The sequence below is a fragment of the Coregonus clupeaformis genome, unplaced genomic scaffold, assembly GCF_020615455.1.
Source record: "Coregonus clupeaformis isolate EN_2021a unplaced genomic scaffold, ASM2061545v1 scaf0995, whole genome shotgun sequence".
Taxonomy (NCBI): domain Eukaryota; kingdom Metazoa; phylum Chordata; class Actinopteri; order Salmoniformes; family Salmonidae; genus Coregonus; species Coregonus clupeaformis.
Window position 1 is genome coordinate 74,604 of NW_025534449.1, and position 23,654 is coordinate 98,257.

At 48.7% G+C, this 23,654-nt stretch overlaps 2 protein-coding genes across 2 annotated transcripts; both read right to left on the reverse strand.

The window, feature by feature from the left end:
• Positions 1-89: 89 nt before the first annotated feature.
• Positions 90-3,543, reverse strand: LOC121560726. Its single transcript, XM_045217281.1, has 2 exons — positions 3,505-3,543; positions 90-2,122 (listed from the first exon to the last, which is right to left on the reverse strand). Exon 2 carries the CDS (start codon positions 1,245-1,247, stop codon positions 234-236), a length of 1,014 nt encoding a protein of 337 aa, XP_045073216.1. The 5' UTR covers positions 1,248-2,122; positions 3,505-3,543; the 3' UTR covers positions 90-233.
• LOC123486091 lies at positions 1,915-16,913 on the reverse strand. Its single transcript, XM_045217285.1, has 7 exons — positions 16,787-16,913; positions 14,221-14,303; positions 12,001-12,145; positions 11,140-11,264; positions 3,969-4,005; positions 3,505-3,779; positions 1,915-2,122 (listed from the first exon to the last, which is right to left on the reverse strand). The coding sequence occupies exons 1-7, from the start codon at positions 16,805-16,807 to the stop codon at positions 1,915-1,917; spliced, it is 894 nt and encodes a 297-aa protein (XP_045073220.1). The 5' UTR covers positions 16,808-16,913.
• Positions 16,914-23,654: the final 6,741 nt, after the last annotated feature.

Sequence of the window (23,654 nt, forward strand, 5' to 3'; positions counted from 1 at the left end):
TTGAAGTCGAAGGATGAATTTGACGTGCTCTCCCCAACGGAAGCGGAGCAGTCTTCCTTTGAAGTGTCCCTCTCATCACCGAGATCACCTGTTTGATTACCCCTTTAGTGCAGGTGTCGAGGGTGAGCTGGTAGGCTGAGGCTGGGGACTTAGAAGGGGTCTTACTGTCTGTCTTCTGTACAGGAGACACTGCCAAAGTGGCCTCAGTTACAGGAGATTCCTGCACAGTGGCCTCAGTTACAAGTAGTCCAGTTGCAGAAAGCTCGATTTGCACAGGAGTATTTTTTTCCCTCAGTGAGATGGTGGGAGGTGAACAGCTTCCTTAGTTTGTCCAGGGTTTTGGTATAAATCTTCTGGGAACCTGAACTCACTTCCACCCAGAACATTTTGCGACCTGATTTCGTACGCATGGAGGCCTTATTGACCTCAGATACCTCATGCAGGTCGGAAATAATTCCACCAAAGAGATCAGAGGATGCCTCCTCAATATTCTCTGAGGAAACATGGACAGATAGGATTTCCGACAGTTTCCCACAAGTGTCGGTTTTATCCAGCGCAGCAGTATATGTCAAAGCTGCATCCTGAATGACCTGAGTGATGCATTGCTCAGCTTTGACAATATACTCCTCCACTGGTTGACCATGGAGGATGTCAACTTTATCAGCAGGGAGCTCCTTCTGAATACTCACATTCTCCTCTGATGGGCATGGGTTGTTGAAGATAATGCTCTCAGTGACCATCTTAGAGGAGGCGAGAGATGAGTCGAGAAGCAGAGATCTGTATATTGTCGAGGTGGACATCTCTGGGTGCTTTATCACAGCAGCCTCCTCCAAAATGGCCGACGGGCCCTGGAGGATGTCAGAGATATCCATGTCCTCAATGGTCTCTACCAGAGACGATAGTAGGTCTCTGGCTGCCAGGTTGGTAGGTCTCTGGTTCTCGAGCTCTGTTTTGATTGCTTGACAGGCAGTTGCCAGAGCAACAACAGAGCGAGAACACAACTGCTTCAAGGTGGAGTCAGAAAAAGATGATGACAGATCTGTCATGGACATGGTGGAGAGTTGACTCTCAGAGACAAATGGGCTGAGTTTGACAGACACCTGTCTGACCAAGTCCCCAGCAAGAGCTCTCATATCTATTGCTCCACTAGCTGAGTTGTGGGAGCAGGCACTCTGTGGCCTTGACGGGTTCCTGTTATCCAAAAATCCTGTTATCCAAAAAAAACTCAAGTACAAGATCCACAACATCGGATGACACTTCTGTCACTCTGTTGTCGGACAGAAATGTACTTGGATGAATGGTGCCTGCATTCACAGTCCAGTCGCAAATTGAGTTGTTGGACTGACTCTGGACTAGTGGAACTAGACAGGTTTCACTTGGACCTTGGCCAAAGAGCTCTGCCATTTTGAGCAGAACTGATCTTAAGACCTTTGACTTGGAAATGTTCAGCAGTGGGTCGTTGTTGGACAGTCTGGTGGATGGTCTGCTAGCCGATCTGTGAACCACTAGGCTTTGTATTTCTGCCGAAATGGCAGTTAGAAAATAGGTCAAGGGGCTGGACGCTCTCCCCTCATTTCCTCCGTTGGCTTTAGCCTTGATGATGCTATCTATGATGATGACTATGACCTGTCCAGCCAGAGGACCCAAGATGGCCTCAAGCTCCCTCTCTAACTCAAGGGGAGACTTGTGGCCGAGCGCAATATGCTCTATGGCATGGGAATACATCTTAGAAGTCACCATGCTTAGCATCTCTTGGGCAAACTGTTGACTTGCTGAGATACTTCCAGTCAGCAGAACTAGAGTTCCCTGACTGACACTTCGCATTAGCTCAGCCAATCTGGAGTTGAGAAGGTTTATAACCAACTAGACAATACCCATCATAAACTTGCCATCCGTTGACATTTTGCTAGGTCTTTATTTCTCCTGTCTACTCCGTTTGGGCGGCGGTACGATGTCACCCTGCGACTGGCCGCTCTGGACCATGTCGAAGACAGAGTCCTCAGAGATGCCAAACACAGATCTCAGTGGTGCTGAGTGTGGTCTGTGTCTCATCTCTCTATCGCCACCCTCAGGTGAGGAGACATATCGCTCTTCGTTCTCACTCAGCAAAGAGGTCATGGACCTGCAGAATGCACAACAGAAATGAATAGTATATGGTAACAAAATAAAAAATATGATCCAAGAATTTGGGACACAAACTCAACCTTGTTATTGTTATTCAAAGGAAGCATTGTGAACCATCTCAAACCACACTCAGACCAAACATTAACATTCAGAGTAAACGTTTTAGAGTGGTTGTGTAGTATCTAAGTAGTATTTCTCACTAAGTGGATCTGGAATGGATATTTGTACCTATAACAGGAAATACCTGCAAAAAGAGGAGGGGATAGAGCTAGGTATCTGTGAGAGGAGGGGATAGGGCTAGATACCTGTGAGAGGAGGGGATAGGGCTAGGTACCTGTGAGAGGAGGGGATAGGGCTAGGTACCTGTGAGAGGAGGGGATAGGGCTAGGTACCTGTGAGAGGCGTGGATAGGGGTAGGTACCTGTGAGAGGAAGGGATAGGGCTAGGTACCTGTGAAAGGAGGGGATAGGGCTAGGTACCTTTGAGAGGCGTGGATAGGGGTAGGTACCTGTGAGAGGAGGGGATAGGGGTAGGTACCTGTGAGAGGAGAGGATAGGGCTAGGTACCTTTGAGAGGAGGGGATAGGGCTAGGTACCTGTGAGAGGAGTTGATAGGGCTAGGTACCTTTGAGAGGAGGGGATAGGGCTAGGTACCTGTGAGAGGCATGGATAGGGCTAGGTACCTGTTAGAGGCATGGATAGGGCTAGGTACCTGTGAGAGGCATGGATAAGGCTAGGTACCTGTGAGAGGCGTGGATAGGGCTAGGTACCTGTGAGAGGAGGTGATAGGGCTAGGTACCTGTTAGAGGCATGGATAGGGCTAGGTACCTGTGAGAGGAGGGGGATAGGGCTAGGTATCTGTGAGAGGAGGGGATAGGGCTAGGTACCTGTGAGAGGAGGGGGATAGGGCTAGGTACCTGTGAGAGGCGTGGATAGGGGTAGGTACCTGTGAGAGGAGGGGATAGGGCTAGGTACCTGTGAGAGGTGTGGATAGGGGTAGGTACCTGTGAGAGGAGGGAATAGGGGTAGGTACCTGTGAGAGGAGGGGATAGGGCTAGGTACCTGTGAGAGGAGGGGATAGGGCTAGGTACCTTTGAGAGGCGTGGATAGGGGTAGGTACCTGTGAGAGGAGGGGATAGGGGTAGGTACCTGTGCGAGGAGAGGATAGGGCTAGGTACCTTTGAGAGGAGGGGATAGGGCTAGGTACCTGTGAGAGGCATGGATAGGGCTAGGTACCTGTTAGAAGCATGGATAGGGCTAGGTACCTGTGAGAGGCGTGGATAAGGCTAGGTACCTGTGAGAGGCGTGGATAGGGCTAGGTACCTGTTAGAGGCATGGATAGGGCTAGGTACCTGTGAGAGGAGGGGATAGGGCTAGGTACCTGTGAGAGGAGGGGAAAGGCGTGGGAGTGCGTGTGCTGTAGGCAGTTCTGGCGCTGGTGCACCTGCTGGCTCCTCCACTACAGCTGAATCTGACGCTGCGGCCAAGAGAGGTCACCTCTCCTGTCTCATTACTTCCTGATCCAGAAGAGCTTGGCGAATCAGAGAGCTCTATCTGCATGGTGAGGTCAAGGGCGGGAACAACCACAGTGGATGTAGACTCCATCACCCATGCTACAATATCCATGCACTTGGCACTAAACTCATGTCTGCTCATCTGCAATGTTAAAAGACCATACAGAGTTAGTTTGTTAAAGGGGCTGCACTGATATAAAACTTAGAACAATTTACTCAAGCTAGTCAATTAAAGCAGTGGTTCAGGATTAAAGGTTCTGCAGGATTTCCACAAATGAATGTTTGGTCCATTTTACCAACATTAACTACTTTAGAGGTGACTATAACTCACCCCGGCACGCATATTCTCACTCAGCAGATTCCAATGGCTGAAAAGTAAATAAATGCAAGTACACAATGAACTACATGACATTACCTCTATTATCTTAGATTACGTTATGGATGGACATTACCTCTATTATTTTAGATTACGTTATGGATGGACATTACCTCTATTATTTTAGATTACGTTATGGATGGACATTACCTCTATTATCTTAGACTACGTTATGGATGGACATTACCTCTATTATCTTAGACTACGTTATGGATGGACATTACCTCTATTATCTTAGACTACGTTATGGATGGACCTCTATGGAACTAGGCCACACCCAGACATCCCTGATTGGTTATTTGGTCCGTTGAATTGGCCCGAGACTATGGGAGACTCTCAATCTCCTCGCCTCCTTCTCAAAACCCATTGGATGAGAAGTTCAGAAGGGCGGGACCTCTGGCTTTCTCATCCAATGGGTTTTGAGAAGAGAGGACACGAGGAGTATGCAATTGAGATAGGGAACATATCTAGGGGATGCATGGGGAAGCCAAAGAGCAACTGTTACGAACCCCGTGGCTTTGAACGTCTAGGGTGATGGACATGAGGCCCGTAACATAATTCATGTAAATTATAAGTGTGGCATGGAACAGTGAGAACAAATATGACACAACAACCATGAACTACCGTCAAACACAAATGGTTTATTTCTGAACACACGGTAAAGGTTTGGGGAAAAGGGCTGAGCAGGACCCAAGAAATGAAACAATAGTGTAAAACACCCCTAAACTGATCTTGCCTGCCTCAAGAACCGCTAGGCTACTGCTACCATACAAAAATACAGTGGGTGGTCCGCTCAGGTCTAACTAGTGTTTATAGACAGTTCTTTCTACGGGAAATGTATGCCCAAGGGCAGCTAGCTCAAACTCCCCTTTTCCCAGAAACACACAATAGTTACCAACCAGAGTAACCAGCAAATTAATGAGTACTCTAAACACAGGACATCACAGTATCCATTACTCACATACAAAACAGTGGTCTAACAAAATTACCAACCAGAGTAACCGGCAACTTAGTGAGTAAACAAAAACAGGACACCACAGTGTCCATACTCACATACAGAAATAGTCTCTCTCTCTCAACAAACACAAGTGACTGGTTTTTATATAATGGGATGTGTGATTGAAAGAACGAGTAACAGGTGGTGCAATGCACAGGAATGTTCACTGATTGGTCCAATCAGCAGACACCTCAACGACCACCAATCAGGAACATACAGGACACCTGTGATTAGGGCAGAAGGAGTAGAAACACACAAAAACACAGGATACCTGTATCCGTAACACTCCCACCCTTAAAAGAGCAAACCACAATGGTTTGCGACACACGTACTCATCACAACACCCAAAATTCAATAATCATCCTGTCGGGATAAAAAAACCTAGATCATTACACACGAGACAAAGCATCTGCCAACACATTATCCAACCCCCTTTTTGTGGCGGATCTCCAAATTATAATTTTGCACGACAAGTGCCCAACGCATAAGGCGTTGGTTCTGGTTGTACATCCGGTGGAGAAAAACTAAGGGGTTATGGTCAGTATACACTATCACTGGTAATGCACTGGAACCAACATAAACTTCAAAGTACTGCAGAGCTAACAACAAAGCTAGAGCTTCTTGTTCAATGGTGGAATAGTTTGTCTGACATTTGTTAAATTTCCGTGAAAAATAACAGACAGGATGGTCCACTCCACTCTGGTCTTGCTGCAGTAGAACAGCACCAGCACCTCTGGCACTTGCATCTACCTCCAGTTTAAACGGTCGTTCAAAATCTGGCGCAGCAAGAACAGGAGTACTACATAAGAGTGCTTTAGCAGTGTTGAAAGCAGTACAACAATCTTCAGACCATACAAATTTTCTCGCCGGACTGAGCAAATCCGTTAATGGAGCAACTACCGCAGAGAAATTTTTACAGAAACTACGGTAGTAGCCAACCATCCCTAAAAAACGGCGTAGCTCTCTTCTGGTGGTAGGTGCGGGAAATGCGTTTATAGCTGAGACCTTGGCCTCTACAGGGCGCACCTGACCATGGCCGACCTGTTTACCGAGATAAGTAACAGTGGCCTTCCCAAACTCGCACTTTGCTAAGTTTAGGGTTAGAGAAGCGGTTGCTAGACGTTCACACACTACCCTTAGAGTTTTAACATGATCAGACCACTCAGTTGAATAAATTACCAGATCATCAAGGTAAGCACTACAATTAGGAACTCCAGCCAATACTGTGTTAACCAGGCGTTGGAAAGTGGCTGGTGCGTTCCGCATCCCAAATGCCATGACAGCATATTGTAGGAAGTGATCTGGGGTCACAAAGGCAGAAATGTCGGAGGCACGTGGGGTTAACGGCACCTGCCAGTAACCTTTTAGAAGATCTAGTTTGGTTACATAAGTAGCAGCACCAACAGTATCAATACAGTCATCCAGTCTGGGTAACGGGAACGAGTCGGGCACTGTGACAGCATTGACCTTCCGATAGTCCGTACATAATCTGGATGTCCCATCAGGTTTAGGAACCAGAATGCACGGAGAACTCCAAGGACTTGAACTTGGCATAGCCAGGTTATTCTCCAGCAAAGAACCGACCTCACCCCTCATTATCTTTCTTTTAGAGACGTTGACACGATAAGCATGTTGCTTGATAGGTGCAGCGTTTCCAACATTAATGTCATGTTCTAACACATTTGTACATGTAGGAACATCATTAAAAAGACATGGAAAGCTGTGTAATAGTCTCACAATATCATCTGACTGTCTGTCCGTTAAATGAATCAGGCTTGACGGGAGAGACAGCAGCATGTCTGAATTGGGCAATCTAGCACACTGCTGCTGAGTATTGCGCAACTCCAAACCATCTCCGTCCACATCATTAACATGACCTCCCACTACAGCCGTAGCAGTAATAGAGACAGCCGACTCGGCCAGTTTCTCTGGACTGTCTACCTGAGTGACGGGCCTGGTGTGGTATGTCTTCAACATGTTAACGTGGCACACACGAGATTGGCGTTTTCTATCAGGAGTCTGTATCACGTAGTCAGTTTCACTTAGTTTCTCTTCAATGACATAAGGACCAGAGAAACGTGCTGACAATGACGCTCCTGGCACAGGCAACAATACAAGAACATGGTCACCTGGCTGCAGTGAACGAGAAACAGCCTGTGTGTCATAGTGTCGTTTCATCCGTTTCTGTGAGGAAGACAGCGCTTCCTTTGCTAGAGCACAGGCAGCATGTAGGCGCTCACGAAAGCGACTAACGTAGTCCAACACATTTTCTTTCACACACAACTCTTGTGACAAAAACTGATCCTTAAGGACTTTCATAGGTCCTCTCATGGTGTGTCCAAACACCAGTTCAGCTGGGCTGAACCCTAGGGATTCCTGTACTGTCTCACGGACAGCAAACAACACTAGAGGAACTCCCTCATCCCAATCTTTCTCAGATTCCAAGCAATATTTACGGAGCATAGACTTCAGGGTCTGATGCCAACGTTCAAGCGCACCCTGAGACTCTGGGTGATATGCGCTTGACACACGGTGTGTAACTGACAAGGATTTTAACACTTGTTTGAAAAGTTTAGAAAGGAAATTCGTACCCTGATCAGTTTGTATCACCTTAGGTAACCCAAAAGTGGAGAAGAATTTGATCAACGCTTTACTCACCACCGGAGCAGTAATCCTTCGCAGAGGAATGGCCTCTGGGTACCTGGTGGCCACACACATAATTGTCAACATAAACTGGTTACCAGATTTTGTTTTTGGTAATGGTCCAACACAATCAACCATCACATGTTCGAAGGGTTCACCTATTGCTGGTATGGGACAAAGAGGCGCGGGGGAAATAACCTGGTTCGGTTTCCCAACTACTTGACAGGTGTGGCAAGTCCGACAGAACTGAGCCACATCTTGTTTTAAGCCAGGCCAAAAGAAATGTCGCAAAACTCGATCATAAGTCTTGGTGACTCCCAGATGTCCGGACCACTGGTGATCATGAGCGAGGGATAAAACATTTTGTCGAAAGGCTGTAGGAATCACTATTTGGTAAACAGCATTCCAATCTCCGCCAGCGTCAACATGGGATGTCCATTTACGCATGAGGAGATTACCATCAATGAAGTATGCCATGTTTTTCTTCTTTAGGTCCTCCTCTGAGACAACACTAGAAAAACATTTAGCCAGGCTAATGTCAACCTGTTGGTTAGCGATCAGCTGCTCACGAGTAACTGGTAACTGTATTGCCTCAGCAACAAGTTCCACAACCTTCTTCCTTTCTCTGGGCTGTTGGTCAGACTGCACCAGCTTACCAGAGGTAGCACCCGAACTATCCTCTGGGTCACACTCTCTGAATAGAATCGTGTTCGACAAATCTATCACTTCACCCACTTGTCGTGCTTGAGCACGTGTGACAGCACAAGCGGGGAACACATCTGGATAACCCTGTGCCAGCTCCTCGGAGAGAGACTAGTCACTTTTATCCAATACCTCCAATACGGGTATCACCTTTCCTCTGGCAATATCGTTGCCCATTATAAATGTCACACCTTTTACTGGCAACATAGGACGTACGCCAACTCTGAACAATCCACTGACTAACTCAGAGTGTACGTTCACAAAGTGCAATGGCACTGGGACAAATCCCATTTCAATTCCTTGTACTAACACACTGGAACCACAATATGTATTATTAGACAAGGGCAACACATCAGCTAGTATGAACGACTGCGCCGCACCAGTATCTCTGAGGATTCTAACTGGACGCTGAGACGCTTCGTCATCTGATATAGAAACAAACCCCTCAAAAATGAACGGTTCATAACTGTGATCTGGGACAGGGACTTTCAAACCACATTCACTATGAGGCCTCTGTCTTGATTCCGGCCCCACAACCGCATTTGAATCAGCCCAACACCCGTTGGCGGCCTGGCGTGCTGATGCATCCCCGGTTTGCGTTTTAGCAGAAAGCAATCATTAACCATATGTCCCACCTTATGACAATAGAAACAGTGACGCACATCTTTTGGGCGTGCTGGATGTACTGCTGGTCGACTAGGACTAAAAGTTAGCAACTCCGCAGCCCTGCTCTCCGTACGAGCCGAAAACACGCTCTTATGCGTCAACACAAACTCGTCTGCCAATACAGACGCTTCCGACAGTGAGGATACTTTCTGTTCGTTCAGATAAACTACAATGCGTTCCGGTAAGCAATTTTTTAACTCTTCTAACAATATTAACTCCCGTAGAGAGTTAAAATCAGTTACCTTACTAGCACTGTGCCATTTGTCAAACAGATTTCCTTTGTCTCTAGCAAACTCCACATAAGTCTGAGTAGGAGACTTTTTATGAGACCTAAATCTCTGCCGATATGCCTCAGGAACAAGCTCATAGGCACGAAGAACAGTAGCTTTGACCACTTCATAATTCAAACTGTCTTCAAGAGGTAGCGCTGCCAGAACCTCTTGGGCTTTACCTGTTAGTTTACACTGAAGTAATAGGCACCATACCTCTTCGGGCCATTTCAATGCTACCGCTATCCGTTCAAACACACTGAAATAGGAATCAACCTCTGACTCCCTGAACACAGGTACCAAGGTGATCTGCCTACTAATATCAAACGTAGCAGATGACACAGCTGGTGAGGATGGCTCACTAGCAGGCATAGTATTAGCAGAGACTAACCTCGCTGTTTCTGCCTCTAGTTCCATTTTACGCATCTCCAGTTCCATCTTACGCGTCTCCAGTTCTTGATCAAGCCTACGCGTCTCCAGTTCTTGATCAAGCCTACGCGTCTCCAGTTCCATCTTACGCGTCTCCAGTTTGTCTAGCCTGATTTGTGCCCGCTCTTCCGCCTCCATTTGGAGCCGTGTCAAGCGGACATCCATCCTGGCATCACTGTCAGTCAGTGGGGAGAGTGGGTCATAACGGGGCAATGTGGCCGGAGCCTTAGCCTCGTCCTCAGACACTGATGGGCTTACAGGAACAGCCACCACCTCCCCTACAGGAGCAGCAGACTCAGGCGGCGGTAACTCAAGCACTCGCTCGTTCAACAATATCGCTAGCACTACTTCCCTAACTTCTGCTTTCACTAAACCCCTCGGTATGGGTACAGAAAAGTGGTCAGCCAAAACCTGTAGATCCACTCTACGGCAATTCTCAAAAACCTCCCACGTAGGGTTTTCCAAAAATGCCTCCAACTCAAAAGTAGCCATCCTACTAGCAACACGAGCCGTCGACTACTGAACACAAAAAAAAACAGGTAGTACAGCTGCCAAGCTCAACACTGAACCAGACACTTACGAATTTGCATGAGTAGCATGGGATATATCCCGGACGAACCCCCACTTTATGTTACGAACCCCGTGGCTTTGAACGTCTAGGGTGATGGACATGAGGCCCGTAACATAATTCATGTAAATTATAAGTGTGGCATGGAACAGTGAGAACAAATATGACACAACAACCATGAACTACCGTCAAACACAAATGGTTTATTTCTGAACACACGGTAAAGGTTTGGGAAAAAGGGCTGAGCAGGACCCAAGAAATGAAACAATAGTGTAAAACACCCCTAAACTGATCTTGCCTGCCTCAAGAACCGCTAGGCTACTGCTACCATACAAAAATACAGTGGGTGGTCCGCTCAGGTCTAACTAGTGTTTATAGACAGTTCTTTCTACGGGGAAATGTATGCCCAAGGGCAGCTAGCTCAAACTCCCCTTTTCCCAGAAACACACAATAGTTACCAACCAGAGTAACCAGCAAATTAATGAGTACTCTAAACACAGGACATCACAGTATCCATTACTCACATACAAAACAGTGGTCTAACAAAATTACCAACCAGAGTAACCGGCAACTTAGTGAGTAAACAAAAACAGGACACCACAGTGTCCATACTCACATACAGAAATAGTCTCTCTCTCAACAAACACAAGTGACTGGTTTTTATATAATGGGATGTGTGATTGAAAGAACGAGTAACAGGTGGTGCAATGCACAGGAATGTTCACTGATTGGTCCAATCAGCAGACACCTCAACGACCACCAATCAGGAACATACAGGACACCTGTGATTAGGGCAGAAGGAGTAGAAACACACAAAAACACAGGATACCTGTATCCGTAACAGCAACTTACTCGTCCTTCATGTCCTGCACAAAGGTGTGTAGGTCTGGGTAGCTTCTCTTTCCCCTGCTGAGGGTGAGGCTGGTCTGGGAAGTTTCATCCTTGTGGGTCACGGTAGTGAATGTCACCACTGCATCCTGATGGCGACAACAGAAAGCAGAGTTAGGCTGTAATTCAATTTTAAGTCATTAAAACACAAAATATCTCAATGAAATGTCATACATGTAATAGAAAAATACATCATACCTCCTGTGACTGAGATGGGATGGCAACAGCCTCGTCCAACTCAATCTCTCTTTCAACCTCCTGCGACTGAGATGGGATGGCAACAGCCTCGTCCAACTCACTCTCTCCTTCAACCTCCTGCGACTGAGATGGGATGGCAACAGCCTCGTCCAACTCACTCTCTCCTTCAACCTCCTGCAACTGAGATGGGATGGCAACAGCCTCGTCCAACTCACTATCTCCTTCATCCTCCTGCGACTCAGATGGGATGGCAACAGCCTCGTCCAACTCACTCCCTCCTTCAACCTCCTGCGACTGAGATGGGATGGCAACAGCCTTGTCCAACTTACTCTCTCCTTCAACCTCCTGTGACTGAGATGGGATGGCAACAGCTTCGTCCAACTCACTCATTCCTTCAACCTCCTGCGACTGAGATGGGATGGCCACAGCCTCGTCCAACTCAATCTCTCTTTCAACCTCCTGCGACTGAGATGGGATGGCAACAGCCTCGTCCAACTCACTATCTCCTTCATCCTCCTGCGACTCAGATGGGATGGCAACAGCCTCGTCCAACTCACTCCCTCCTTCAACCTCCTGCGACTGAGATGGGATGGCAACAGCCTTGTCCAACTTACTCTCTCCTTCAACCTCCTGTGACTGAGATGGGATGGCAACAGCTTCGTCCAACTCACTCTCTCCTTCAACCTCCTGTGACTGAGTTGGGGTATCTGTCTCTAGAACAGCCTCGTCCAACTTGGTTAGTCTCTCAGCCTCTCTGTGATCTTTATGGGATCTAGATAGAGAAAAGGGAATCTCTCTTAGGTCACTGCTATAATGTGAGTGTGAGGATGTGTTCCAATTATAGAATTAGTATCATAGAATTAGAATCATTCTAGAATTAGAATAGAATCACTCAAATTCTATGGCTCCAATACTCTTGAGATGACTCGGCCTATCCAGAGCCAAATATTTAGAGAATTCTGCCAACTTTTAAAAGGACTCAATGTTAGCGCCTTAGAGCCTTTCATTTATCCTTTCATTATAAGTACATTCTAATTATAGATGTTCAGTTACATAGCATTGTTTAAAATGTCAACATTGCCCATGGGGAGCCAGATGTCATATGGATATCTACTGTGTCATGTAATGTATACATAAACTCAGCAAAAAAAGAAAACGTCCCTTTTTCAGGATCTTTCAAAGATAATTTGTAAAAATTCAAATAACTTCACAGATCTTCATTGTAAAGGGTGTAAACACTGTTTCCCATGCTAGTCCCCTGTAGCTCAGTTGGTAGAGCATGGCGCTTGCAACGCCAGGGTTGTGGGTTTGTTTCCCACGAGGTGCTTGTATGAAAATGTATGCACTCACTAACTGTAAGTCGCTCTGGATAAGAGTGTCTGCTAAATGACTAAAATGTAAAGTGTTGTTCAATGCATTGAACCATAAACAATGAATGAACATGCACCTGTGGAACGGTCATTAAGACACTAACAGCTTACAGACGGTAGTTATGAAAACTTAGGACCCTAAAGAGGCCTTTCTACTGACTCTGAAAAACACCAAAAGAAAAATGCCCAGGGTCCCTGCTCATCTGCGTGAACGTGCCTTAGGCATGCTGCAAGGAGGCATGAGGACTGCAGATGTGGCCAGGGCAATAAATTGCAATGTCCGTACTGTGAGACGCCTAAGACAGCGCTACAGGGAGACAGGACGGACAGCTGATCGTCCTCGCAGTGGCAGACCACGTGTAACAACACCTGCACAGGATCGGAACATCCGAACATCACACCTGCGGGACAGGTACAGGATGGCAACAACAACTGCCCGAGTTACACCAGGAACGCACAATCCCTCCATCAGTGCTCAGACTGTCCGTAATAGGCTGATAGAGGCTGGACTGAGGGCTTGTAGGCCTGTTGTAAGGCAAGTCCTCACCAGACATCACCGGCAACAACGTCGCCTATGGGCACAAACACACCGTCGCTGGACCAGACAGGACTGGCTAAAAAAGTGCTCTTCACTGACGAGTCGCGGTTTTGTCTCATCAGGGGTGATGGTCGGATTCGTGTTTATCGTCGAAGGAATGAGTGATACACCGAGGCCTGTACTCTGGAGCGGGATCGATTTGGAGGTGGATCTTGGGCGGTGTGTCACAGCATCATCGGACTGAGCTTGTTGTCATTGCAGGAAATCTCAACGCTGTGCGTTACAGGGAAGACATCCTCCTCCCTCATGTGGTATCCTTCCTGCAGGCTCATCCTGACATGACCCTCCAGCATGACAATGCCACCAGCCATACTGCTCGTTCTGTGCGTGATTTCCTGCAAGACAGGAATGTCAGTGTTCTGCCATGAAGAGCCTGGATCTGTTGGATCGGAGGGTGAGGGCTAGGATTTAGCCATTCCCCCCAGAAATGTCTGGGAACTTGCAGGTGCCTTGGTGGAAGAGTGGGGTAACATCTCACAGCAAGAACTGGCAAATCTGGTGCAGTCCATGAGGAGGAGATGCACTGCAGTACTTAATGCAGCTGGTGGCCACACCAGATACTGTTACTTTTGATTTTGACCCCCCCCTTTGTTCTGTTGGTCACACGTCTGTGGAACTTGTTCAGTTTATGTCTCAGTTGTTGAATCTTGTTATGTTCATACAAATATTTACACGTTAAGTTTGCTGAAAATAAACGCAGTTGACAGTGAGAGGACGTTTCTTTTTTTGCTGAGTTTATATCTCAATGTCCCAACTCTCTAAATACATGGCTCTGGGCCTACCTCTCCATAGGCGGTGACCTTTGACCTACTACTGAATCTGTAGGCCTATGTGATCCTGTAACCAGTCACAAATGTGTCATTAGTGTAAATCACTTACCTGACTTCCTTCATAACATCAGCTTCATTGATGGGGTCATCCAGGTCTATGAGGGTGAGGTCATTCCCACTGACCTCTGACCTCTGAAAGACAGCACAAAGTCATGTTTAGATGTCACCTACTGTGTCGCCTTTTGCCGTGTTCAAAACAACTGGGAAATCTCTGACTTCCGACTTCAGTGCGTTCAAGACAACTGGGAAATAGGGAAAAAAACAAGCTCCGACTGGGAAAAATCGTTTTGAACAGTCATCCAACTCGGAATTCCAAGTCGGAAGCAGCGCGGCTTGGCGGGTCATGTTTTGGAGGACGCCTGACTCGACCTTCACCTCTCCCGAGCCTGCTGGGGAGTTGCAGCGATGAGACAAGATCGTAACAAGATCGTAACTACCAATTGGATATCACGAAAAATTGGGGAGAAAAAAAGGGGGTAAAATTACCACCACAAAATGTAAAAGGAATTCCAAGTCGGAAACTCTGGGATCTTTCTAGAGCTCCGACTTTCCGACCTGAAGATCACGGACATGATTTGACCTAGTTATTTTTTTCGAGTTCCCAGTTGCCTTGAGAGCACCATTAACCCAACTCTCATTGTCACATCATAATGCATCATATTCAGAGAAATATAATCACCAGAACATCATATCAGGTGTAAAGTTCAGTTTACCAGTCAAATTGCCAAGGTCAGAGGCTCTATCCTTTCTAGTGATTCTATTTCTATGGTCACATAATAATGCATCATATCTATGCTTGTGTCCGAAATAGCACCCTAGTTCCAATATAGTGCACTTCTTTTGGCTGGAGCCCTATAGAGTCCCACAGTATGAGTCATAATACCCATAAAACCTAGTGGTCAAACAGGGAAATTGTCATTTTTCCACCATTCATTTTTCCCATTGGGGATTTTAGAAACACTTAAAATAAGGTCTGTGTTTCGTGTAGGCTTACCCTGGTGTGACATTTTGATAACCGTGTAAATCTCTCTAGGACAAGGTGACTTATCAATATATTCGCCTGTATTTACCTCCCAAAAATGTAATGCTTATTAGCTGCTAATGTTGCTATCATAAAGAACTACAAATTTTACGTTTAAGTCATTTAGCAGACGCTTTTATCCAGAGCGACTTACAGTTAGTGAATACATATATATTTTTTATACTGGCCCCCCGTGGGACTCGAACCCACAACCCTGGCGTTGCAAACGCCATGCTCTAGCAACTGAGCTACATCCCTGCCGGCCATTCCCTCCCCTACCCTGGACGACGCTGGGCCAATTGTGCGCCGCCCATGAGTCTCCCGGTCACGGCCGGCTGCGACAGAGCCTGGATTCGAACCAGGATCTCTAGTGGCACAGTTAGCACTGCGATGCGGCGCCTTAGACCACTGCGCCACTCAGGAGACTTATGCCAAATGCCATGATGATCATGCTGATCGAGGCAAAGGTAAGAATCTCTGGATTAACTATCTAATGTTAGCTAAATGTAGTAATGAATAAATTGGCTGCATTTCTTTAAATGGACAATTCTGTGAACTGTCTAGTGCAAGTTTTAAATTGACACAATACCCGTTAGCAAAGGTGTCAGCTAGAGATGACATGCAGGAGCTTGCAGGGATTTGTAGTTTTGCATGATGTCTACTTTGATGCTAATTAGCATTTTCGAATCTGAGAGTAAATAGAGCCGAATATCCTGATAAAAGTCAACTTGTCCGAGAGAGATTTACAGGGTAAGCCTACACGAAATACAGCCCTTATTTTATGTGTTTCTAAAATCGCCTATGGGAAAAATGAATGGTGGAAAAACGATTGGAACCATTTCCCTGTTTGACCGCTAGGTTTTATGGGTATTATCACACCTCCACTGTAACACTCTATAGAGGGGTTGGTTGTTTAGCAACAAAACTGGCATGCAACTATGGGGCAAAATAGACAGGGTTTGACTTAGACAACATGTAAACTATATTTAGTCTCTAAATGTTTAATGCAAACATAAATACATTTGAACAATGAACTCGTATCAAATACATTGTTACAGTTGTTGTTGGTTAGCTAGGTAGCGCATTTTAGCCATTGCATAGACATGATATCAGTCAAAACACCTCAAAACAAGACTTGGTATCAATAACACCATACAACGAGCTGAAACATGCCACAGAGCTACGATTCCCCACATGGCAGCTTGTTGTTAGCTGAGGTTCAGAATCATAACAAGATACACGACTTCCGGCCATCGATGCGCGAGCATCATTTTCGTGACATCAGCCAACCCTTCTATGGCTCCTAGTCAAAAGTAGTGCACTAGCTCCTGGTCAAAAGTAGTGCACTAGCCTACATAGGGAATAGGGTGCCATTTAGGACGTATTTATGAAGGCGCTGTCATAACCTTTGACCCCCATTTGACCCACAGCAGATTCTACTTACTGTACCTTTAGCCAACTCTCATGACTCCCCGGCCATAGACTTTCTAGTTTGATATTACAGCATGAATAGCACACTATTTCATTTGTTAAACAATATTTAATCCACAGTAATTAATATAATTGAATATTTAAAAATAAATAACATGCCTACCTTGAACTCTTTATTCTCCATCTCCTTGCAAAATCAGCACATTTCCTTGCCAAAATGAACGCGCATCCAGAGCGAAAACAAACGCAATCCTCCAGCACTAGGGAGGATTAGACTGAACTGCTCCAGCGGTTTTTGATCAGTTTCAACGTTTATCAGTGATGACGTAACAATGACCTGTACAGATTTGACGCACTTTAGATCTCGTGCTGATGCAACACTCTGTGTTGTTGAAAGCTCATGTATGGAAATCCTGCGAGTTGTAAACAAATGTAGGCTATTGTTGCCCTTAAAACTGTAATGTTGAGGACGCCATGAAAAATAAAATACATAACCCACACCGTTAGGCCAAGGTACATGCAATTGTCATCATTTTGCCAATATACTTCTTGTTCCTTGTTGTATGTAGCCTTTCTTTTGGGATTAGCACCACTGTCACCTAGAAATTGATACTGCGGTTGTCACATAAAACAGATAACCAATAGTTCATTATTAAATAACATAACTAATTTCTTTATTTTATTACTCATAAAATATACAGCAATCTTCAGATACTGAAAGAATTCATGGGAGTTTCGAATTCAGTCACTATTTCATATGTACATGCTAGTTTCATCCTTTTAAATAAATAAAAAGGACACAAAAAAAACTGTGAACCTCCTGTTCCTGATTTGACGAACATAGCATATGTATTGTACATATTTCCAGTTAAAATGATTTTTAAAAAGAGACAAAAACGGGGGTTTGAACAAGCAATCACATAAAAGGATTGAGTGGTTTCATTTTTTTGAAGAAGTTAAAGCAAGCAAAACCTGTCAAAATACTGTAATGACCTGACTAGATCATAAAAGAACAACTGTCCAGACAGAGGATTGAGTTTACGAATGGACGGTTTATTAAACCAACTTTACACAGGCTACTGTTTGGCCGTAGCCCACGCCAAATAAATGAAAGATAATCCACAAGCCAATCGTGACCTTCTCTTGTGAAGCCCAGACGTAAAAAAGAGAGAGAACAAAGGCTAAACCTGGTCTTAACTTCCTATGCTCCATCCCCCTGCCCAACCCCTCTCCACGCCACTCCGCCAACCGCCAGGATGCCCGGCATCAGAACATTCCAGGCATTCCCGTGATTGGCAGATAGCAGGTTGATTGACATGTCGGACCCCGCGAACACTGGGTACTGGTAGGTACAACACAACCATCTACTAGCCTAACACATAACACACAGCTGTCTGTGCGGGTCGCTACACAGCCCCCCACCACAAAGTCCCTCGTCCCCGAGGGAACAAACAAAGTCTCTGAAGCGACCCGGAGGTCTCCTTTGCCTGCGTGGCTGTGATGGCCGCAGAGTGCCCCTCTGGGAACCAGGGGATGAAGGCAAGGACATGGGGGACAAGGAAGCGGGAACGGGTAATACAGTCCGTGGCTCTGGGGAACCACGCGGTGACACAGGGGGAGTGGGCTGTCTGGAGCCTTGTCTGCGGCACCTGGGGGTGGGTGCCTGGAGAATGTCATTGCCAGAGAGGGGAATTGTGGGGGTTCCTGGGGTTTGGGGAGAAGAGGCCCCTCTATATGGGGCTAACCTGTCCCGGTGCAGTGTCACCTTTCTCCCCCTGGGAGGAAGCTGCACCCGGTAAACAACCTCCTCTACCCTCTCCAGGACACTGCAGGGTCCCACCCAGTGACTGTCCAACTTGGGGCATCTGCATTTTTTCCTTAGCGGGCTGTAGACCCAGACCAGCTCCCCAGCCACAAAGTGCCTTCCCCGGGTGTGCACGTCATAGTTCCTCTTCTGCCTCACACCTTCATTCAGCAGCTGCTCTCTGGCAAAGGTGTGGGCTGTCTCCAGGCGGTCCTGGAGTCTCCGGGCATACTCCGGCCCCGGGGAAACATGAGGGCTATCCAGGGGCCGAGCAAACGCCATCTCCGCAGGGGTACGGATCTCTCTCCCCAGCATGAGGAGGGCAGGCATGCAGGAGGGGGAGTCTTGGACAGCGGAGCGGCATGCCATGAGGACCATAGGCAGGTGCTTGTCCCAGTCACGCTGGTGTTTGGAAGAGACGTTGGCCAGCTGCTGTCCAAGCGTTTTGTTGAAGCGCTCCACAAGGCCATCACTTTGAGGATGGAGAGGAGTAGTGCGGGTCTTGTGCATACCCAGCCTCTCACACATGGTGGCGAACACACGGGACTCAAAGTTTCTGCCTTGGTCACTGTGGATGGACTCTGCAGCTCCAAACCTGCTGAACATCCCCGCTGTCAGGGCGTCGACGATGGTCTCTGCCTCCTGGTCAGGCAGAGCATAGGCCTCGGCCATTTTGTGAAATAGTCCATGGCCGTGAGCACCCAGCGGTTTCCACTGTCTGTGGTGGGGAACGGCCCAACTACATCCACTCCCACCCTCTCCATGGGAGTCCCCACTGGGAACTGTTGGAGCTGAGCATGAGAGCGGCCTGGGGGGCCCTTTCTCGCTGTGCAGTTGTCACAGCGGCGGCAAAAGTCTTCCACATCCCTCTTGTGCTGCCCCCAGTAAAAGCCCTGACGGAGGCGGCGCAGTGTTTTTGTGACCCCAAAGTGTCCAGTCCCCACCCCCCCATGAGTACTCTGGAGCACAGCCTCCCGCAATGCTTTTGGGACCACCACCTGCCACCTCTCCTCCCCCGTAGCTGACTCCTTCCATGCCCGCTGTAACACGCCATCAGCCAGCCGCAGTCGCTCAAACTTTGACCACAACCCTTTGGTCGCGAGTGAGAGCACTGTCACCTCTTCCCATGGTGGCCTCACCTGCGCCTCTACCCACTGTAGCACTGGCTGTAGACAGGCCTGCTCGCCCGACACACTGTGGCACATACCCCCTCCTCTGCACACAGCTCTCTCTCCCGTCCCTCTCTCCGTTCACAGTGGCGGCAGCCGTCTGCAGTACAGGGCCGACGGGACATGGCGTCGGCGTTGGAGTGGCGTGCCCCTGCCCTGTGCACCACCGTGAAGTCATACGGCTGAAGCTCCTCCAACCAGCGTGCCACCTGCCCCTCTGGCTCTCTGAAAGACATGAGCCACTGGAGAGCAGAGTGGTCAGTCCTTACAGTAAAGGGCAGACCACCCAGGTAGTACTTGAAGTGTTTGACGGAAGCCACAACAGCCAAGAGCTCCCGCCGGGTGACACAGTAGCGGCGCTCATGTTTGTCAAATGTTTTGCTGAAGTACGCCACCACTCTCTCCCCCTCTGGCCCCACCTGGAACAGCACCCACCCATGCCCACATTGCTCGCGTCTGTGTCCAGGATAAAGGGCAATGTGAGGTCAGGGGGGGGCGAGCACGGGGGCCTCGATCAGTGCACGTTTGAGGGTGTTGAACGCCTCCTCACACTCCACTGTCCAAGTGAAAGCCTTGTCCTTCGGCAGCAGGCGGTTCAGTGGAGCAGCAACGCTTGAGAAGCCCCGTACAAACCTCCTGTAGTACGAGGCCAGGCCCAGGAAGCTCTTCAGCTGACGCTGGTCGGTGGGGGTGGGCCAGTCTCTGACAGCCGCTACCTTGTCCTCCATGGTGCTGATCCCCTCCTTCCCCACTCGGTGGCCCAAGAAGGACACCTCTCTCCTCATGAAGTGGCACTTCTCGGGGTGGAGCTTCAGACCTGCGGCAGCCACCCTCTCCAGCACACACCGTAGCGCCCCCAGGGCTGACTGGAAGGAGCTGCCATGGGCCAGGATGTCATCGAGGTATACCAGACACTGCTGTCGGGGGATGCCATCCAGCACCCTGTCCATCAAACGCTCAAAAGTAGCTGGAGCGTTGCACAGGCCAAAGCACAGGACCTTGAACTGCCAGTGTCCTCTGTTAGTGGAGAACGCAGTTTTGGCTCTGGCCTCTGGGGAGAGGGGCACCTGCCAGTAGCCACTGCGGAGGTAGTGAGGAGAACCAGGAGGACCCCCTAACCAGGTCCAGCGACTCATCGATACGTGGTATGGGGTATGAGTCCTTCCTGGTTACCTCATTCAGCCGCCTGTAGTCCGCACAGAACCTCAGCTTGCCCCCCTTCTTCGGAACCATGACGACTGGCGCCGCCCAGGGGCTGTCTGAGGGCTGAATGAAGTCTGCCCGCTGCATCTCCAACACAGCCTTGTCTGCCGCCTCCTGGCGTGCCAGCGGGATACGGCGGGGACGCATCTTGATAGGTCGAGCATCACCTGTGTCGATCTCATGCTGCACCAGATGAGTCTGACCCACCTCTTCCTCACTCAGCGCAAAGCTGTCTCTGAATTCAAACAGCAACTGCCACAACCGTTCCTGCTGCTCGGGGTCAAGACCAACACAGTTCCTCCCCCATATCTCCCTCACTGCAGACAGTGTCCTCTCCCCCTCCCATCTGGGGTAGCTGGGCTGGGGGGCGCGGCCCGGGCTCACAGAGGGCTGTGTCGTGGAGGTAGCTGGGGGAATGTAACACAACGCCGTAGGTGACAGGGGGGCTGGGGAAAAGTCACACACAGATGTGGGGGAGGGGGGGCAGCCATGAGTCTCTGCTGCTTTAACTGTTGGAGTAAAGGCTTTGTTGGGTTGAGTGAATGTGATATTAGGGGCCATGGTGACCTCCGGCCCTCCCTGGAAGCTCAGTGTGCCCCTATTTAGGTCTAACTGGCAGCCTGTGCTCCTAAGAAAGTCCAACCCCAGGATACAAGGGTCCTGCACAGCCACCACCCACACAGGGTGACGCACAGTCCTGCCCCCTACTGTCAGAGTCATTATTCCCTTCCCTTTCATGGGTGCCAGCTCACCTGTGACTGTGCGGAGCTGCACAGTTGTAGGCTCACACTGAGTCCAACCTGGCACAATATCTGGCCTCACCAGGGTTACTTTGGACCCAGTGTCCACCAGGGCGGAGCAGGGCACCCCCTCCACAGTGACAGGGACATGACAAAAGTCCCCAACACAGGTCCGGCCCACCACAACAACAGGCTCCATCCGCTTGCCCACGTCTGCTTCTGGGGGAAGTGGAGCCTTGCTTCCCCGTCTGTGCCGGTGGGCTCCTCCTGAAGAAGATGGTGGTTGGGATAGAAAGCCAGGGGTCCGCACTACCCGGTCTATGCGGACCCCGAGCCGTTTCCCTGAGCTCTGGGGACATGGGGCAATCTCGGCGCAGATGGCCTGGCTGGCCACAACCCCAGCAGACCCTGGGACCAGGGCGTGTGTTTCGTGCCGCCTGTAGCGACACAGCACGAATGAGTTCTGTAATTTCAGCCACCCATGCAGGCTTTTCCGGCTCCGGGCTGCTCTGCCCCCCAGCTCGCACAGAGGGTCTGTCTCCCTGCACCCCCACCAAAGCCCCAGCTGAAGCCCCAGCCCACACCAGCTCCCTCTCTAAAGCCATCTCCAAGGCTACCTGCAATGACTCAGGATGAGCCAGCTGGGTCTGTATGCGCAGCTCCGTAGGAGGGAGCGCCTGTATGAACTGGTCCCGTGCTAGCTTGCTCTGCACGGAGGGGGGCATGTGAGCATATGCCCACCGAGAGAAGCTCTCAATGTCATTAGCTAGCACCCGTAGAGGCTCTCCAGGCTGCCTGCGTCTATTACTCAGTTCGGAGCGCAGTAACCCGGGCTGTACACACTGTCCATAGCGCCTCCTCAGTGCTCCCACTAAAGCACCATAATCACGTCTGTCCTCGGGGCTAATGTTGGAGTAAAGGACAGCGGAGTCACTCACCACCTTCCGGAGACATTTGAAACCCCACCTCTTTAAGGATTACCTGGGATAGGATAAAGTAATCCTTCTACCCCCCCCCCAAAAAAAATTGTAAAGTGGTTATCCCACTGGCTATAGGGTGAACGCACCAATTGGTGAGTCGTTCTGGATAAGAGCGCCTGCTAAATGACGTAAATGTGCCCTTGAGCAAGGCACTTAACCCTAATTGCTCCTGTAAGTCGCTCTGGTTAAGAGCGTCTGCTAAATGACTAAAATGTAAAATGTAAATGTAATCAATATCAAACAGGCCAGAGCTTCATCCGTGAGGCATAAAGCCAACTGCAGTGCCCTTTCTTCATCCGACCACCCCCTACAATGAGCTAACAGTTCAAACTGAGCATGAAAAGCTTCCCAATCCGCCTTACCGGAACACTTCGGGGTCTTAACAGATACGGACGCAGCCGGGAACTGGGCGCCGCCATGTTTGTTTACATCCTGAGCCCCAGATTCCTCGTCCCGCCGCGTCGACGTCACCCCTTCGGTCCGCCCACCAGAATCCGCGCGAAACACAGTCAACGAATGACTCATGCCCGCTTCAGCCGCCATCACTCTAACGTCCTCCCTCAAGCGGCCTCTGGGCTCCGATGCCCTGGCGATCTCCTCAGCCAGAACCCCCGACGTCCATGCACACGCACCTCCTTGGCCATAATCGTAATACCTCCACCTTCACTTTCGGATTCCCTCGAAGCATTTTCAACCCCTCGTTCTCCCCTACGGTAGCTAGCTACAGAAGTCAGCTAGCTAGCTGGCTAACTTTTATCAACGTTTTTACTTCTGAAACCAATGTAATGACCTGACTAGATCATAAAAGAACAACTGTCCAGACAGAGGATTGAGTTTACGAATGGACGGTTTATTAAACCAACTTTACACAGGCTACTGTTTGGCCGTAGCCCACGCCAAATAAAGTAAAGATAATCCACAAGCCAATCGTGACCTTCTCTTGTGAAGCCCAGACGTAAAAAGAGAGAGAACAAAGGTTAAACCTGGTCTTAACTTCCAATGCTCCATCCCCCTGCCCAACCCCCCTCCACGCCACTCCGCCAACTGCCATGATGCCCGGCATCAGAACATTCCAGGCATTCCCGTGATTGGCAGATAGCAGGTTGATTGACATGTCGGACCCCGCGAACACTGG

Bases quoted from the DNA above. Each gene is read 5' to 3' on its own strand.
- LOC121560726 (XM_045217281.1), bottom strand. From the start codon at position 1,247: ATGTTGTGGATCTTGTACTTGAGTTTTTTTTGGATAACAGGATTTTTG.
- LOC123486091 (XM_045217285.1), bottom strand. From the start codon at position 16,807: ATGGAGAATAAAGAGTTCAAG. The intron at 12,146-14,220 runs GTAAGTGATTTA...TTCTCTATCTAG, and splicing joins GATGTTATGAAGGAAGTCAG to ATCCCATAAAGATCACAGAG. The intron at 11,265-12,000 runs GTTGAAGGAGAG...TGTCGCCATCAG, and splicing joins TCCCATCTCAGTCACAGGAG to GATGCAGTGGTGACATTCAC.